Source organism: Rattus norvegicus, chromosome 19 (genome assembly GCF_036323735.1).
Source record: "Rattus norvegicus strain BN/NHsdMcwi chromosome 19, GRCr8, whole genome shotgun sequence".
In the NCBI taxonomy this organism is placed as follows: domain Eukaryota; kingdom Metazoa; phylum Chordata; class Mammalia; order Rodentia; family Muridae; genus Rattus; species Rattus norvegicus.
Window position 1 is genome coordinate 51,063,671 of NC_086037.1, and position 16,705 is coordinate 51,080,375.

The following is a 16,705-nucleotide window of genomic DNA, read 5'->3' on the forward strand; positions in this document are numbered from 1 at the left end:
TTGTTAAGGTTAAGGAGCACAGTGTGCTTCCTCTCTTTTCCTCTTCACATAAAGGCAGCTCTTCCTGCTCAGACCTTTTCACCACCAAGATCTGCTCCCCAGGAACCCTGGGGTTACTAAACACCAGCTCCCTGCAGGCTTTTGTTTGTTTTGAGACAGAGTTGTTCTTTAAACTAGATTGCCCTCATCCCACAAGGATCTGCCTTCTTCTGCCTCCTGGGGCTGGGATTAAAGCCGGTGTCACTGTGGCTAGTTGTGTTTAACTTAAGAAGAAGCCACCAAGGGCTGGGGACATGGCTCAGCTGCTCTTCCACAGGTCCTGAGTTCAAGCCCCAGCAACCACATGGTGGCTCACAGCTGTCTGTAACGCCAATTCCATCTCTGTCTGACATTCACACAGACATACATGCAGGCAAAACAGCACTGCACATAAAGAAAATAAATTATAAAGAAAAAAAGAAGCCACTCCTGCACTGCCCAGCAGGGTGCGAGGATTCCTTGTGTGGTTCTCTCCTTTCAGTATAGCCTTTGTAGTGGGAACGCACTCGCTCTCATTGTAGTTTGACTTTGCTTCTTCTTGATGGTCAGTGATAGTGAGTTCATGTTCTCATCAGCTATGAATGCATCTTAGTTGAATATGTGTTTAAGCCTCTTGCTTTTTATAAAATGACAGCTTGAGATTTATCCATACAGCATACAAGTCACTCATAGGCAAGCAATGTACTTATAAAGTATATGGCTATCACCGAGTCAACTTTAGGGCATTTTTATTACCCTCAAAGATACTCTTTTTTCTTTTTAGATTTATTTATTATATATACAGCATTCTGCCGGCATGTACACCTGTATACATCAGATCTCATTACAGATGGTTGTGAGCCACCCTGTGGTTGCTGGGAATTGAACTCAGGACCTCTAGAAGAACAGACAGTGCTCTTAACCTCTGAGCCATCTCTCCAGCCCCCAGATACTCTTTTTCTATTGGCGGTCATATTCATGTGCTCCTAAGCCCTAGGCCACCACTAGTTTACTTTCTGTCTGTGTGGGTTTGCCTTTTCTGTACAAATAATATATTTGAAATCATATACCACATGGCCCTTTGTAACTGACTTCTTAAATTTAGCATATTTTCAAGGATCATGGTAGCATAAGTCAATTCTTCCTCTTTTTAAAATTGTTGTATAATATTCTATTTTATGGATATATCATATTTCATTTTTCCATTGACCAACTGGTGGGCATTCATACTTTGCTACTTTGAATGTTTAAGTATTGGTTTTTTCCTTCCTTTCTTCCTCTTCCTCCTCTTCTTCCTCTTCCTCTTCTTCTTCCTCTCGATTTTTGATGAGGGTTTTGAAGATAGTTAAAAGTTACAAGTCACTTCTGTGGCATTCTGGTCGGACCCCAGGTCCTGTTGGGGAGCAGTGATGAAATGATTAAAGGAAGCATCTGACGGTGTCCTGATGCCCAGGGCGGGAGGAAGTTTCAGGGTCAACTGACCTCTGCTGTGTCTTGCCTGTCCTCTGCTTCCCACCCACTGAGGCCTTAGAGAGTCTCTCAGACTCAGCCTTAGCTTCTTGACCCACATATCAGCCTGAGTGCTGTAGCATTCCCTTAGAGTGCTGCCAATCACGGTCTCTACTTGCAGAGTTCTGCCATATGCCTCATGGCCCTCAGAAGGATCATTTAAAGTACTTGTCCTCTATCTTTTGAATCCCTGCTTAAAGCTTTTAGAAAGGCCTCCTGCCTTCAGGGCAAGTTGAGCCTCCTTAGCTATTTGGATGCTGGCTGGTCTGCCCTCCCCCACTGGCCTGCCCTCTCATCCTCTCCTGACTTATGTCTAGAAGGCCTTGCTCCTACTTACACTTGCTCTTCTTGGTCTCTGCCCACCTGCTTGACTTCTGACTCTTAGTCAGACATCTGTTTGCTTATTCCACAAGCGTTCATTGAAACGTCGTCTGTCAGGGACCTTGCTGCCAGACTACAGTAGTGTGTCCACATTTGCTTGAGTTCATTGACAACATGTTGTTCATCTCATATGGATACACTGGGGTGAAACAATTTTGTTTGTGGATTGGCAGAATTCCTTCAGGAAGCCCTCTCTTAAGCTAACCAACCTTGGCTTCTTCCCAATAAACACTGCTCCCTCCCTTGTTCGTGTCTTTCCTCCACTCTGCAGTCCTTGGTGTTTTCAGGGGCATTCTCATTTGTGACTGAGTGAATGAATGAATGAACGAACGAACGAACGGACTGTTATATGCTCCCATGAAATTGCTGAATGCCCTTCACGTGTTAGCTTCACTCTTTAGGTTTTTTTTTTGTTTTGTTTTTTGTTTTTTCCGGAGCTGGGGACCGAACCCAGGGCCTTGTGCTTCCTAGGTAAGCGCTCTACCAGTGAGCTAAATCCCCAGCCCCCTAGCTTCACTCTTGACACTTGGTTTCTCCTTTCCTGTTGCCAGGTCTCCCTCCTCCTGGGTGAACCTTTTTTCACCACCAGCCTGCTACCATGGCACAACCTGTACTTCTGGTATGTGCGCACCTCTGTGGACCAGCACCTAGCGCCTGGGGCTGTGGTGATGCCCCAGGCAGCCTCACTGCATGCCGTGATCGTGGAGTTCAGGGTAGGTGACCCAGGACTTTACGGAGACACCAAAGCAACTGGAGGGTGGGGAGGCTATGTGCCCGAGAGCGAGCTCTTGTGTGCAGAGGAAACAGCTTGGGCCCTGCTGACCACACTTTGTTTTCTGCATCGGTGGCTGCAGGACAGAATAAAGGAAGAAGGCTGCACTGTTAAAAAGCAGTAATTTGACATATGAAATGGAAATGACTGTGTGTTGTCACTTTACAATTGTGGCTTATCAGAATAATTAAAGACATAAATTAAGTGTTTCAGGAGGCATGCTGCGCCGCTCGCTGTGCTCCTAAGAGTGGAGGCCGTGGTTGTTAGAGCATTCCGAGATGGGGACTTCTCTTTTTTTATGCAAGAAGGAATTGAAAAGCTTCATTTTAATTCTCTCATCAAAGCAGAAGCACAGTAGTCACCAAGTCATTTTGGGAAAGGCATTTTTTATTAAAAGGATTTTGAAGTGCTTTGTACCTGAAATGGAGAGTGAGTCACGTTTGCTATTCTCGTTTTTGAGAATGGCTCTATCTGTAGCCTCAGGGCTCCATCACTTAATTTGTGGGCATTTTTCTGTTATTTACCTGATGGGATTTCTGTATGGATCTTGGCTCTCATGACTAAAGAATGGCTATAGAAAAGGGGGCTTATTCCCAGGCCTGAGGACAGGGACAGAAGATGGACTGGCTGTGTTCACAGAGAGCCAGTCCAGGTTCCAGAGAGCCGCTTACAGAATCCTCAGCCTAGGTGTTCTGTTTGTTTCCTTAGGAGGAAACATATCCTTAGACCAGTCTGTTAAACAAGCCGCTCTGGCTCATCAGTGTCTTTTCGCTTTTTCCTTGGGGGTCTGTGTCTGGTGTAGAGGAACAGCGAGCTATGCCTCTGGGTCTGCTTGTTGGTTTGTTGTGAGTCAGTGCTGGCCTATAACTCACGGTGTAGCCTCAAATTCACAGAGATCTGCCTACCTTTACCTCCCAAGCACTGAGATTAAAGATTTGTGTCACCTTGACCAGCATTCCTCCCAACCCATATTCATGTAGCCATTTTTCGTGGCCCAGGTGTATAACACAGGACTGTTTTTCCTTCACAGGACCTGTGGCGAATCCGGAGTCCTTGTGGTGACTGTGAAGGGTTTGACGTCCACATCATGGATGATATGATCAAGGTAAGCAGGCCGTCTACCCTCCTGCTGCTTGTGGTCTGCTTGGAGCTAAGAGGAGACCATTAAACGTTCAGCCCAGGATACTTGGAAAGACTGCCTCAACATCTAAAAAAAAAAATTAAAAAACAAAACAAAAAAGACCCCAAAGGGCTGAAGGGATAGCTCAGCAGTTAAGGGCTCTGGCTGCTCTTCCAGAGGACTGTCACTAGATTCCCAGCACCCACAGTGGCTCACAATCATCTAACTCTGCCTCCATCCTCTTCTGATCTCCATGGGTGTCAGGTGTGCAGATGGCAAACAGACGTACATGTAGACAAAGCATCCATACTCATAAACAACGACACCCAAAGTGCATGTAAGAGAGGGTGCAGGGGACTAAGACTATAGCATGGGGCAGTGTACCTGCACAACGTCCATGTACTCTGAGGCTCAGTCTCTGAAAACAGACAGTAGGCAGGCATACGTCTCTGACATACAGTTCATACATCCTGCCCAATCTTTTCGCACAGCCACAAAACTCTAGCAGGGACTGAGTGTGGGCAGCATGAATGGTAAAGAGAGAGTGTCTGCTTTGGATGGTGAGGCCCGTGTTGCCATTTTGTTTGACCCACCATGAACATTGACTGAGAACCATTGCAGGATACCAGTCTCATTCCTAGTCCTGTGCTGTAAGATAGGATCTGAATGTCGCTGGACCATGCACTAGATCTGCTTTGCAGGTGTTCAGAAGCTTGGTTCCTATTGTCACGTCCTTTCCGTGGGGTGATTGGCTGGTCACTTCCCATGGCAGCCATTTTCATCCTGGCCACTGTGCTCCAAAGAAGAGGGCAGGAGGGCTCTGTGAGAGATCTTTGAGAGGTTGTTTTCTCTAACAGATATTGACAGCTCTCCAATGCTCAACTAGAGTCAGGGACCCACAGGGCTTGTGTCACCTGGAAACATGCCAATGCACCAACAGTCTTCTGTGCTTTTGTAGGGTTCGAGTCACGGGATGAGTTCACATAAGAAGGTAGGGCAGAAACATGGGCCCATTTTTATGCTTGAAAAATCATATCCACACAGAGAGAAGAGAATGGAACTCCTAGCTTATAATTAGATGGACACCTTTCTCCTTTTCGTTAATCTCATTTTTCTATGTGAATTTTGGTTGCATAGTTTACATTCTTAAAGCCATGGGTGTTTTCCATTTATACCGGGCCTTCTCTACAGCAGTCGCTGACTGTCCATGCTCCTAGACATCTTTGGGTTGAGACCCTGCTCTGGACCCCTCTTCCATATCTTGCCACTCATCAGTCTTGGGCTGGCCCCCTCTCTTTCTGCCATCCTCTGAGCTATTGTGTCCCTGGTCTCCCTCAGTCCCTTCTCCTGACCTGCATAACTTGTTTTGCCAATCTAGTGCCTGGCTAATGGGTCCATTTCTCCTGAGTGGAGAGTTTGCTCAGTGTTAAGTGCAAGTTCTACTCTTTCAGAGGAACCAAACTCAGTTTCCAGCACCCATGTCAGGTGTCTTATATCTGTCTATAACTCCATCTCCAGGGGAGTCTGACTGACACCTCTGGTCTCTGTGGAAAAGATACACACAGGGGAGTGCATATCCCCCTCACACACCCACACACACTCACACCTACAGTTTAAACTATTAAAAATAAAGCTTCAAGAAGATAGCTGCAAGACATGGCATCTCCTGCCTTTAAACCAGTAGGAGGCAGGGGGATCTCAAAGAGTTCAAGGCCAGCCTGGTGAACATAGTGAGTTCCGAGATAGTCAGAACGGTATAAAGAAACCCTGTCTCAAAAAAAGAGAAAAAGAAAAAAAAGGCTGTTTGTAGACGTAGGCTGTTTGTGGAGGTAGATGACAACGTCTCGGCTGCGCATCGCCAGGTGTCAACTTTGTGCTTTCCCAGGCTGAAGCCCTTCTGCTCGCCTAGACTGGCATCCGCCTGTCACTGTGCCTTCCCTCACAATGCTTCCCCATCAGGTTCCAGGGAGTCTCAAGCCTTGTCAGAACCTCTCTGGTCTGGCCTCCTACCTCTCCCACCTTTTTGTATCTTGCCTTCTCTACAGTGGGTCCCCCAACTTTAGTTGAGCCTTCTTCCTGATGTCATTTCATCTAGGCAGCGTCCCTGGCCTACCTCTGCCCCCATGGCCTCTCCTCACCCTTTTCCCAGCCCTGAGTCTCTGAGCCCATTTGAGTGGTATCATGTAGTGGGCAGTGTCAAAGGTGAGTGCTTGCCTGGTTTTTTTCTCCCCAAAACAAAGACATTTGGTCAAGAGTAGGCATGGTCATTCCTGTTTTAAAAGGAAGCTGAGGTTTGGAGAGGCAGAGTGGCCTCTGCCATTCTGATGGATGAATGTGGAAGGGAGAAACTGGCTACTATGACCAAGACCCAGTGTTAAGTGACAATATGTTGCTCCATGTGACTGAAGTTGCCCAGGAGGATTGGACCACAGAAATGAGGGTGTCCCTGGATGGCTGCAGTTCATCTCTACAGACCCCATACTCTTTTGTCCTCTAGCACTCCCTGGATTTCCGAGAGAGCAGGGAGGCAGAGCCACAGCCACTGTGGGAATACCCCTGCAGAAGCCTCTCAGAGCCTCGACAGATCCTGACTTTTGATTTCCAGCAGCCCATCCCCCAGCAGCCTATGCAATCCAGGGGCGTGATGGAACTGAGGAGGTGAGTGGAAGCTGCAGGGAGCTGTGGGGTGAAGACAGTGGGGGACTTGACAGTCACAGTTGTGAAGGACAAACAGTCTGGGGACTCTTAACTCCTGGGTCAAGGTGTGTGGTTCCATCGTCTCCACCTTTGGCATTCTTAGGAGGAGGGGATGGTGGATCCCACAGACTCTGAGCATGTGCTGGGCATGTGCTGGTGAAGGAGAGCCGGGGTGAGCCTTACTCACCTTCCCACCTGCAGCCCCTTGTGTCAAGCTGCTATGTTTCGTTACTATGGTTACCCACTGGCCCATTTTCCTGAATTCTCCTGGGAGTTAGAGCAGGTCAGGATTGGTGAGGCCGCTTGCTGCACGGTGAAGAAGACCTCGCCCAGCTCCAGCTCCCTTCACAGTAGAGTGCTGCTGCCTTCCTGAGGGAGCCATATGCCCAGAGCTCCTAGAGCTTTTTTGCACCAGAGAGGAACAGCAGAGAGGGAATGGCAGGGCAGATGCCACTGACCAGGGGATCTTCGTTGTCAGCCCTTGGGCGCAGCTGCATGTAGAGATTTCTGTGTCAGGCTGTGAGGAATGTGGGATTGAGAGCTACGGCTGCTCTGGCTCAACCGTTCTGTCTTATCTCCATAAGTAGGGAATAATAAACTCCTGACTGCGAGGGATGGGACTGGTTGAGGTTTCAGAAAAGCAGAAGGGTGTGCTGGTTGGACTCCTCCATGTCTGTGTGTCTGTTTGGTTCCATATTCCCTCCCAGGCCCGGGAAGAGCCATGGAGCTGTCCTGTGGATGGAATACCAGCTGACTCCAGATAGCACTGTCAGCACCGGCCTCATGAACCCTGCAGAGGACAAGGTAGTACCACAGGCACTGAGCCGAGAGTGTGTGTGTGCCTGCGAGCCACTCGTACCCCTTGTACCCCTTGTACCCCTTGTGCTGTGAATGCCCTGTTCAGGGCAGATAGCTCCCAGGTGGCCCAGGTTGTTTTCCAATGTTAGTGGCATGTGCTGGGAAGGTGGCCTGGGTGTCTGGGACCCTTCCCATCTTTTTGCTGCTCGTCATGCAGGGGGACTGCTGCTGGAACCCCCACTGCAAGCAAGCTGTGTACTTCCTCAGTGCCACACTGGATCCTAGCGCGCCTCTGGATGGCCCTCAATCAGTCAGCTATGCTGTGGAGTTTCACCCCCTCACTGGAGACATCACCATGGAGTTTAGGCTTGCAGACGACACCTTGAACTGATCTCTTACAGAGAAATAAAATGGCCACCAGGCTGCAGACTCTGAATGGCTTGTGGCTCAATGGGGAAAGAAGGCCAAGGAATTTCTCTCCTTGCATGTACCTCCTTGGCATCTGCACGCATCAGATGTGGCAGGCAGAATAGGCTGGTGAGTGACTGGAGAGTTGAGTTAACTGGGGAGAACAGTTTGTGATCCTGAGAATGTAGAAAGCCCTGGTGGGGTCAGGCAGTGCGTCCTGTCCCGCCTGGAGGACGACTGAGGAGCAATCTTGATTAGGACAAGTGCAGGACTGCCCACCTAGGACCTGCCTGGCCTGTCTGCTTTCCAGGGAGTTCCCTAGGCCCTGTTAAGGTCTGGTTTGAGAGGACGAGGATGCCCCAAGTAGCTTTACCAAGCCACATTCATAAACACTTGGGTATCCGGCCTCAGTGCACACCAGCAGGAGGTTTGGTAAGCTGTGAGACCCAGACGCCAGGCCGCTGCTCACAGGCCGTGGAAGAGGTCATCATCAAGCAGTTCCCTGTGGGAAGCCCATGGGAAGAAAACAAGCAGAGTGGCCTTCTCCTGTCTTATGTCTGAAGACCCTCGCTGTGATGGCCTAACCTTGTTGAATCAGAAAGTGCAGAGATTCCTCAGTTGGCCATTCAGCCTTGTCCCACCTCTGCCCACCCATGCACTTGCTAATGACCTCTCAGTTATGAAACAGTCTTGGAGGGACTGAGTAGTAGAACCAATATGGCAGACATGGGCTGTGTGCTCAGTGATTTCCCGAAGTCCCAGGCTGGGATCAGCTCTGGAAATCAGCAGGTTCTCCCCAGTTGTCCTGAAAATAAGTACAGACAAGATGCCAGTCTTGAGCCTCACAGTTTTATTTTCTCCTCATTCTCCATCCTTCCTTTCAGCACCATAAAGGAAAAATCCACCTCTTTTCAACTTTTTAAAATCAGGCATAAAGATTGTTTTTTCTTCTAGGGAAGAATCGTCTGGATATATATTTGATAATGTTTTACCAAAACCTTGGGTGTCTTACCATATAAAACCCCTAATGTCCCATGAGGATACAATACAGAAAAAAATACAGAAATTAAAAAAGTTTCTTCGTTTTCTTTTAAAACAGTATTTCTAAATCTGAGCAAGTTAATACAATAGTTAAAAAGCATCAAGGTTAATATTCATACTTAAAACTCCAGGTGGTTTTGGACAAATAAAGATGAACTGAATGGTCTTTCCTAAACTAATACACTTATCTATGTTTCCTTGAGAGGTCCTGGACAGGCAGAGCCGGTTAGGATTCAAGTGGTCCCTGTGACTGCCCCTGTGTCGGCCTTGTCACGGAATCTGGAATCCTGGCAATGTCTCTTCTGTTTTAAAAGTTGAAATAGAAAGGCCTGGCAGTACACGAGCCCTGAGTCCACAGGCAAACCACAGTGAACTGTGGCGGATGGTCATGGCCTCAGTGCTGAGAAGTGTAGGGGACCTGAAGGCAGGCTGTCCCTCCTCTGGGCTTCAGAACCTGACTGTGTAGAGGTGACCTTGTAATAACAGAGGCACAAGGCTGTTTGACTTGCCTAAGGCCGCCCTGGGAGTTGGGAAGGAGAGAAGGATGCGGCTCTGACTCCAAACGTTTTACCCTAACCCAGGTTTAGGGACCCCAGCCGTGGCCTTGGCCTCATCTACTTTCCTTGTACACAGTGCCATTGGTTTAGGGGTTAGGCCTGCCCAATGGTGCCTTGAATGTTAGAATCTTGGTTGTTTCCAGGAGTAGGGACCTTTCATTCCATGAGGACCTCCCAGATTCCTGGGAGGTCAGGCCCTGGCAGAAGAGGGGCATAGCAGAGAGCCCAGCAAGGCTGTCCTAGCTCTGGACACTCAAACATGGGCAGGGTTCTCTAGGCCAAGAGGTTAAGAGGCCAGTGTCACCAGCTGTAAATGCCCTAGTGCCAAGCTGCCATACTCTGAAGGATCCACTCAGCACAGGGCCTGGCATCTGTTAAATGTGTGCCTCTCTGGATTCCTCTTGCTACTCAATGGGTGACAAGGCACAGCTTCAGGGCACCAGCATTTTAGAGGTCCCAACAGCAGGGGCCTGATGCTCCCTCCATCACAAGGCAGAGTTGGCCTTGAGCCAGGCCAGATACAAGATCAAAGGACTTTGAAGAGACCATCAGGGATATCAGAAGTCCCTCAAATCAGTAGCTCAGCAGCCTGAGACAGACTATCTTCCTTTTGTAGTCAGGGATCAGCCTCTGCTCTCTGAAGGGAGGCTGGCGGAGTCAGTGCGCTCTTGGGCACCTGAGCAGGACAGGTGGAGAGCAGTGGGCTTCTAGCAGCCTGACTGTGCTGAGCTTGGGGCTGGCTCTAGTCACAGTGGCAAGAGTGGCTTGTGGATGCTGTCTGGAATCAGCCCTGCCCTAGACAAGGAGTAGCTGTTGGCTGGCCACCTGAGCTTTCAGTGGTGAAGAAGCCATTCTCTATATCTTGGTTTCCTGCCACTTCATTCAGGTTAGCCACTGAGGAAGGGTGGGCCTGGGAGGCCAGAGGTGCAACCTGACTTGGGGCAGGCAAGTGTTCCTGAGCTCAGCCACACATGGATGAGGGAAGTCCTCAGGAAGAGGTTAACCCAAGGGGCCCCATAGAAGAGGACATATTGGGTAGGAAGAAGCTACAAACCTGTCGTCTTCAAAATCTGAACCCTCCCCCCATGCTCTGGGTCCCCTTCCTGTACAAAAGTGATCCCTCTGGGATTTCCTGCTAGGGCCCCACAGCTGGTGTCAGTCCCCTACAGGAGCTGCTGGGGTGGCCAGAGCCAGCTGGACCCTCTGTGTAGGCTGGGGAAGAGCACAGTTCTACCCAGTGACTTACAGACCCTAACCGAAGGGTGATTTTGTGTTTAACGTTTTCTGTTTTCATCTTAAAATGTAATCGCCCTTGAATGCAAGACCCTGGGAAGAGGCCTGGGCTGGCAGGTAATGACAGCCGTCAGTCACACCCCCACCGAGCTGGAGGGGAGATGGCAACTGTGCCCAGGAAGTGCTTCTTTGGCTGGTTCTGATTGTTTTGTGTTTTGAGTTTGGCCTTAGGTGAGGCCCGAGCAAGGAGTCTAGGTGGGTGCTACAGTGTGGCACACGGCATGCGGGCAGCGGGCATGCGAGGGTGCAGGCATGCGAGACAACATTGGCAGCAGACAAAAGCGATGAACCCTGGACAAAGCTCGAGAAGAGATACAAAGAGAACATAAACCCGGTCCTCATACGAACCCTTGGGTTACAAACTGTGTTGTGCTGTGTATTTTTGTAGAAAATCGTGACTGGAAAGAATGGCACTGGTCAGAGGGCTGGGGCTCCCAGGCTGGCCCAAGTCCTCTGTCCGCAGAGATGGCCCAGAGGCACAGAGCAGCCTGGCTTGCAGGCTTGCAGGGGATTGGTGGGCTCGCTCTTCCCTGCCCCTGCCCTCCTCCCCGCAGCACTAGGTGCTCAGTGGAGGGGACACAGCCAGACATGGGCTGTGGCTTGAAGGGCTGGCAGAGGCCCCACTGCTCGAGATCAGTGGCATGGCTGGTCTACGCCTCCTCTTCCCCTGCAGACACCATCAGCCGCATGGCCACGGGGAGGTGGTCGGTCAGGCCGGACAGCTGGGTGATAAAACTGAATTCTTCCACCTCCTAGGTTAGGGGAAAGAAGTGGAAACATTTTGATTAGATCCAGAGAGAGGGCGTTCTGTGAAGGGAAGTTCTGGGGGCAGGGATTGATTGACAGCCTAGGGTGGGAGGTTCCACATGTAGGGCTAAGTGGGCTAGGGTTGTACAGAGGATTTCAGGCTGTGGAAATTATGGATTTCATTTTAAAGGAGGGTTTGGGTTCAAAGTACTATGCATGGCTGCAGGGCACAGCCTCAGACTCACAGCCTTCCAGTCAGGGCACAGCCCCTCTTCAGCGTGCAGCATGTAGTCGATGCGGCGGCCATTGCCCTTCAACAGATCTTTCCGTCCCTTCTGTCCAGCCCCTGGGCTCTTGCTGGTGGGAAAGGCCAGATACTCCCTGCGGCCTTCCTCACTCTCCAAGACCCTGTCAGGCAGAAAGGAAACAAGCTAACGTCCTGTGCCAGCCCTAGTCTGTGGAGCCGCACTCTCAGTAAGAGGGAGGAGACCAGACCTCTGGGTTTTCGATCTGCCAGTCTTTTGGCTCCACAAAGGGCCTAGCCAGAGGGAAGATGCCTTCCACCACCCATCACAGGTTGCCTTCACCTCAGGCTAGCCAGTTTCCCGGTCCCTTTCTACACTCTTGATACTAGTCACGACATTCCTGGCTTGTGGTCATGTTGGGAACACCCCTCTCCCAACCTCTTCTCTTCTGAGCCAAAAGCAGCTTGTTTGAGCCTCAGGGCCTTCTTCTCTGGAAGCCCCAAGACTACGTAAGATTGGCAGGGCCTACCGGAACCAGGAAAGGACTCCAGTGGAGGTCTCAGCCATTTTATGAGTGTGTCCTTAAGAATCAATCACTAACAGCTTGTCACCAAACTTCTGAGTGCTACTTCCTTTGTAAAATGAGTTGTTGTTATGGACCCTGGTTTGGGGGAAAGCGTCCAGAGCCAGGAAACTCATGGGGTGTCTACATGCCTCACACAGTTCCTTCTAGCCTTTCCCCTGAGAGCCCAAGCCACCCTGGGCAAGCTGAGGAGCCCTGAAAGCCCATTACCAGGAGCAGGTTCAGGCCAGAAGCTGGCATGGGAGACACTGCCCAGGCCTCCGGGTGATTAACACTAGATAAATTTAAGTGCCTGGAGAGATCAGGCTGTTAAACATGGTTTTCTACAAGTTTTTATCAGCCTTAAGATAAATACACTAATAACATTCAGATCATTGTTAACACTCAAAGATATAATCCATTACTGTCTTTTGCTTTGATGATAAATTCTAGCATCAATGATCTGACAGTTACTAATAGTCATTTTTTAATCATCTCATGAAAAGATAATTCTCTCAGCATAGGATGATGTTTCAAATTTAGTCTATAATCTAATTAATTGGCTCAGATTAGCTGCAAGGAGCCATGGCAGTGGCTCTGTACATTATTGGGCTGTGAATTATAGATCCAGTCTGCTATTGGCCTCTCCGCTGGATCCTTTAAGGAAGCCTCAGTGGGTTCCAGGATGGAGCTGGTCAGATAGAACTGCCTTTCAAGACAGTGTGTATGCTCTCCAGGCACGTTTGTCTGTCTGGTAGGTGGGTATAGGCTACGGGGGGCTTCCTTCTCCACATACCCCTTACCCAGCAGCTCTCTAGGCCTTGGCCTGATCCTGGAAATTCTGGCTTTTCCCATAATAGCTAGAATACTCAACAAGAGCCCTTTTCAGTGTAAGTCTCGATCCTGACTGCTGGTTTAAGATTTGTCCCTTCTAGACTCTAGCCTCTGAAATTTCTAGATTATGAGAGTGATGACAGCCTCCATCCATCTGTTCTCTTTCTTGTAGAAGGACTTTCTGACACACAAAAGCCCTTAGTGGCTTGAGTGAGTTGGTTTTCCTGGAACCTGCCCAGTCCCTCTCTCTACAATCTAGTCAGGGTTCCACTCCTTGTTAAGGCCTGGGAGCTGGTTAGGATCGGGGGTCCCTGACATCCTTCAGCAGTGTGAGCACTTACTTTTGAAGATTGTCTGGGGTACACACATCCTCATCATAGAGACCGTTTATGTCCAGCAGGGTGCCTGGGAACAAAGGAGGGAAGTGGTGACTGAAGCAGGATCTAGCCAACCTCAAGGGTGGCCTCTATGGAGGGATTAGACAGACATCTGGACTTTAGGGGCATCTGTACAGCTGCCTAGGGCATGTCCCCTTCTTCAGGGTTCTTGTGGCCTTTTCATGGGAAGTCCACAGTGAGCCCAGCCCCCTGCTTACCAATGGCCCAAGGCTTTTCCTCCCCAGGCCCCAGGCGGCAGGGGTCCTTGTAGCGAGTAAACAGTGAATGCTGCTGCTCCAGCTTGTCATCTGTGTGGGAAAATGGAGAGAGGAACGCTGTGTGGCCTGAGGCACCTGCTGCCTATCAGCTGGTTCCTGTCAGTTACTCCTATCATATGCCACTAGGTTCCTGTCTCTTAGGCATAAGCACTCTGGGTTTATGGTTCTTTTGATGGTCCCATAGCTGGCACTGTAGTTCATCTGTCACAGGCTCTCTGTACCTTCAGGATGTACCCCAACACTCTGACCTCTGTCCTCCAAGCCTTCCCAGAGTCCATGGCAAATGTTTGTGGGGACTGGATAATGTTGTGGCCAGGACTCCTGCTCCTTACAGATCTGGATGCCTCAGAGACCCATGTGTCCTTCCAACTCACTGGACCAGTAAAGTCTTTGACACTGCCCGCAATTCTCCGGGCTAGAAGGAAGGGCACTGGGTTAGGATTCCTAGTAGGATCCCCTCCAAAAGCCTATTCTATGTGTGTTTTGACCAAAACATGGCATGTGCTGGGGCAGGAGCTTCTGTGTTGGCTGTGACAGCCTTGGTGTCCCACAGAGGAAAGTCATTCTGTGTTGGTGAGCGTGTGATCCATGGTGGGAACTGCATTCTCCTTGCCTATCCTGGAGTTGCCACTGTTGTTCTTCCTGGCCATGAAAGGTTATAACAGCTTTTACCTGCTGCCACCAGGTGAGGGCACCATCCTGGATTCCAGGTGAGACCTTGAGGTTTTCTGCTCTAAGGTTGAGGCCTGAACTCACAGGCTCCTTGGGGAGCTGTAGCTCCTGTTGTAGTGTCAGAACCGTGAGGCTTCCAGGCCAAGGAAGGCTCAAAGCCTCCTACCTCAAAAGAGGTCTTAGTAAGAACAGATTTAAACCAGTTGTTTAAAATTTCACCGATGATTGACGTTTTCTATCCTAAAAGGTTTGATTGCTCTTTATTTCTTGAAACAAGGACTCATGTAGCCCTAGTTGGCCTAGAGATAACCGTGTAGACCAGGGCAGTCTTAAACTTGCCGTGTCCTTCTGCCTCTACCTTCTGCGTACTGAGACTTCAGGCAGTGCGCCATCATACCTAGCATAACCCAGTAGTTCAGGCCAGTCGTCTCTCTGTGTGTGTGTGTGTGTGTGTGTGTGTGTGTGTGTGTGTGTGTGTGTGTGTGTGTGAGAGAGAGAGAGAGAGAGAGAGAGAGAGAGAGAGAGAGAGAGAGAGAGAGAACATGTGCCACAGCAAACATGGGAGGTCACAGGACAAGTTTTGTGCAGGTCATCAGCTCAGTGCTTTTGCCTGCTCAGCCAGCTTTTGAATAGTTTGTATTTACTTTATTTTACGTGTATGGCTGTTTGGCCTGCATGTATGTCTGTGTACCACTGTGTCTACAGAGGCCAAAAGATGGCATTTGCTCCCCTGAAACTGAAGTTCAGACCGTTGTTAGTCACCGTGTGAGTAATGGGTATTGAACCTGGGTCGGTCCCCTGAAAGAGCAGCCAGTGCTCTTAGTCACTGTGCTACACTGAGCTGTTTTCCTGGCCCAGTGTAAACCAGTGTTATTGGAAGAGCCTCTCTTGCCCTGGGTCCATTTTGGAGGTATCTTTTTGTCTCCATCCAGAGGCCTCTGCTTCTTTGGCAATATATGTGTTGTCCCCATGCTAGGAATTCAGTGTGGGACAAACACATCAGTCTTACTAGATTTCCCACATACAGCACATGAGAACTAGAAGTTCTTCGGACTACCTAACTGTAGCCTGTGACCATGCCTGGAGCCTGTGTTCTGCCTGGGGCTTCAGATCTGAGAGGGAAAGAGTGTAATCTTACCAGAAGAGCAGTTATCAAAGTTCAAATCTCCACAGATGACGTCAAACACCACCAGCTCCTCGGGGTTGGCTGTGCTGGTCGAGGAGGTAGATTTTCGGAAATCAGCCAGCCAGTCCTGAAGCAGGTCCAGCTGCTCACACCGGATGGCACTGTCCTCTGTAGACAGGACAGAGACCAGACTGTGAAGCTTGAGCTGGACTCCCAGCCAGGTCCCAGGTATTGAACCCAGAGCCAGAAGATCCCAGGCTGTGGCCTACCTGGTGGGGCATGCAGGTGTGTACAGGCGATGTACCCAACAATTCTTTGGTCCTGAGGTGTGCTTCCCACCTGCACCTGGGGGAAGGCAGGGTGTCAGTACGGCCATTATTCTCCAAGTGCAAAGGGACCCTGGCAATTCCCAAAGCCTTTTGCTCAAGCTGTCCCCATCCTGCTCTGCCCGACTCCTGGCTAGACTCTGGCTAGTGCCCAGGTGGAGACAGGTCATTCTCTACTTCTGGAAGTAGCTGGCTGGTAATAGAAGCAGGACAAGTAAAGGAAACATCAGGCTGCAGTGTCATATGGTTGTCAGCAATCTGTGTAAGCATTTATGGGCGAAGGAGGGAAGAGAACACAGAGCTCCTCCCCTCCCACCACCTGAGGCCTCTCCCAGGACCCCTCATCACCAGCTACAAGTCACAGGCAAGCTCCTTCCAGTCCCTGGTGTCACCAGGTGACTGGCACATTCACCTACATGACTTTCAAGTTTTTTATTTTGAGACAGAGTGTAATCTTACCAGAAGAGCAGTTATCAAAGTTTGCTATGTAACCCTGGCTGGCCTGGAACATAAATCAGGATGACCTTAAACTTACAGCAATCCTCCTGCCTCTGGTTCTCATGTGCAAGGATCACAGATATGTGCCATGTGTCATGCCCAATCTAACCTTTAGTCTTTTTAATATTCATCATCATCATCATCATCATCATCATCATCATCATCATCATCATCGTCATCGTCATCAGTGTGTATGCAACCCCCCTCCCATTCTCCACAAAAGCCAGAATTGGAGCTGCCTAGTGTGGGTGTTTCTAACTCTGGTCCTTACAGTAGAGCAGTATATGCTCTTAACCATGGAGCCGTCTTCTTCATCCCTCTTTTAGTCTTATCTCCTCTCAGTGACTCTTTCCTTCCTCCTCTGACCACACTCTCAACTTGACCTATTGCCCCTCCAATCTGAATTCAAAGCCACAACCCATTTGAGGGGCCATGGGCAGCCACCT

At 49.6% G+C, this 16,705-nt stretch overlaps 2 protein-coding genes across 6 annotated transcripts in view; one reads left to right on the forward strand and one right to left on the reverse strand.

Annotated features, from left to right (window-relative positions):
* Nucleotides 1–7,731, forward strand: part of Prmt7 (protein arginine methyltransferase 7) — a 50,806-nt gene extending 43,075 nt beyond the window's left edge. The window contains exons 14-18 of the mRNA NM_001014153.1: nt 2,460–2,621; nt 3,711–3,785; nt 6,298–6,458; nt 7,205–7,301; nt 7,513–7,731. Coding sequence (NP_001014175.1) covers nt 2,460–2,621; nt 3,711–3,785; nt 6,298–6,458; nt 7,205–7,301; nt 7,513–7,686 — 669 coding nt within the window. The 3' untranslated portion in view covers nt 7,687–7,731. The remainder of the gene's footprint in view (nt 1–2,459; nt 2,622–3,710; nt 3,786–6,297; nt 6,459–7,204; nt 7,302–7,512) is intronic.
* An 807-nt stretch (nt 7,732–8,538) lies between these two features.
* The window catches only part of Smpd3 (sphingomyelin phosphodiesterase 3), an 83,431-nt gene continuing 75,264 nt past the window's right edge, over nt 8,539–16,705 (reverse strand). For all 5 annotated transcript variants that reach the window (XM_006255543.5, NM_053605.2, XM_063278337.1 and 2 more), the window contains 6 exons: nt 15,705–15,780; nt 15,448–15,603; nt 13,578–13,667; nt 13,324–13,387; nt 11,587–11,749; nt 8,539–11,346 (listed from right to left, as the gene is read on the reverse strand). In XM_006255543.5, the coding sequence (XP_006255605.1) occupies nt 11,245–11,346; nt 11,587–11,749; nt 13,324–13,387; nt 13,578–13,667; nt 15,448–15,603; nt 15,705–15,780 (651 nt within the window). In that variant the 3' untranslated portion in view covers nt 8,539–11,244. The remainder of the gene's footprint in view (nt 11,347–11,586; nt 11,750–13,323; nt 13,388–13,577; nt 13,668–15,447; nt 15,604–15,704; nt 15,781–16,705) is intronic.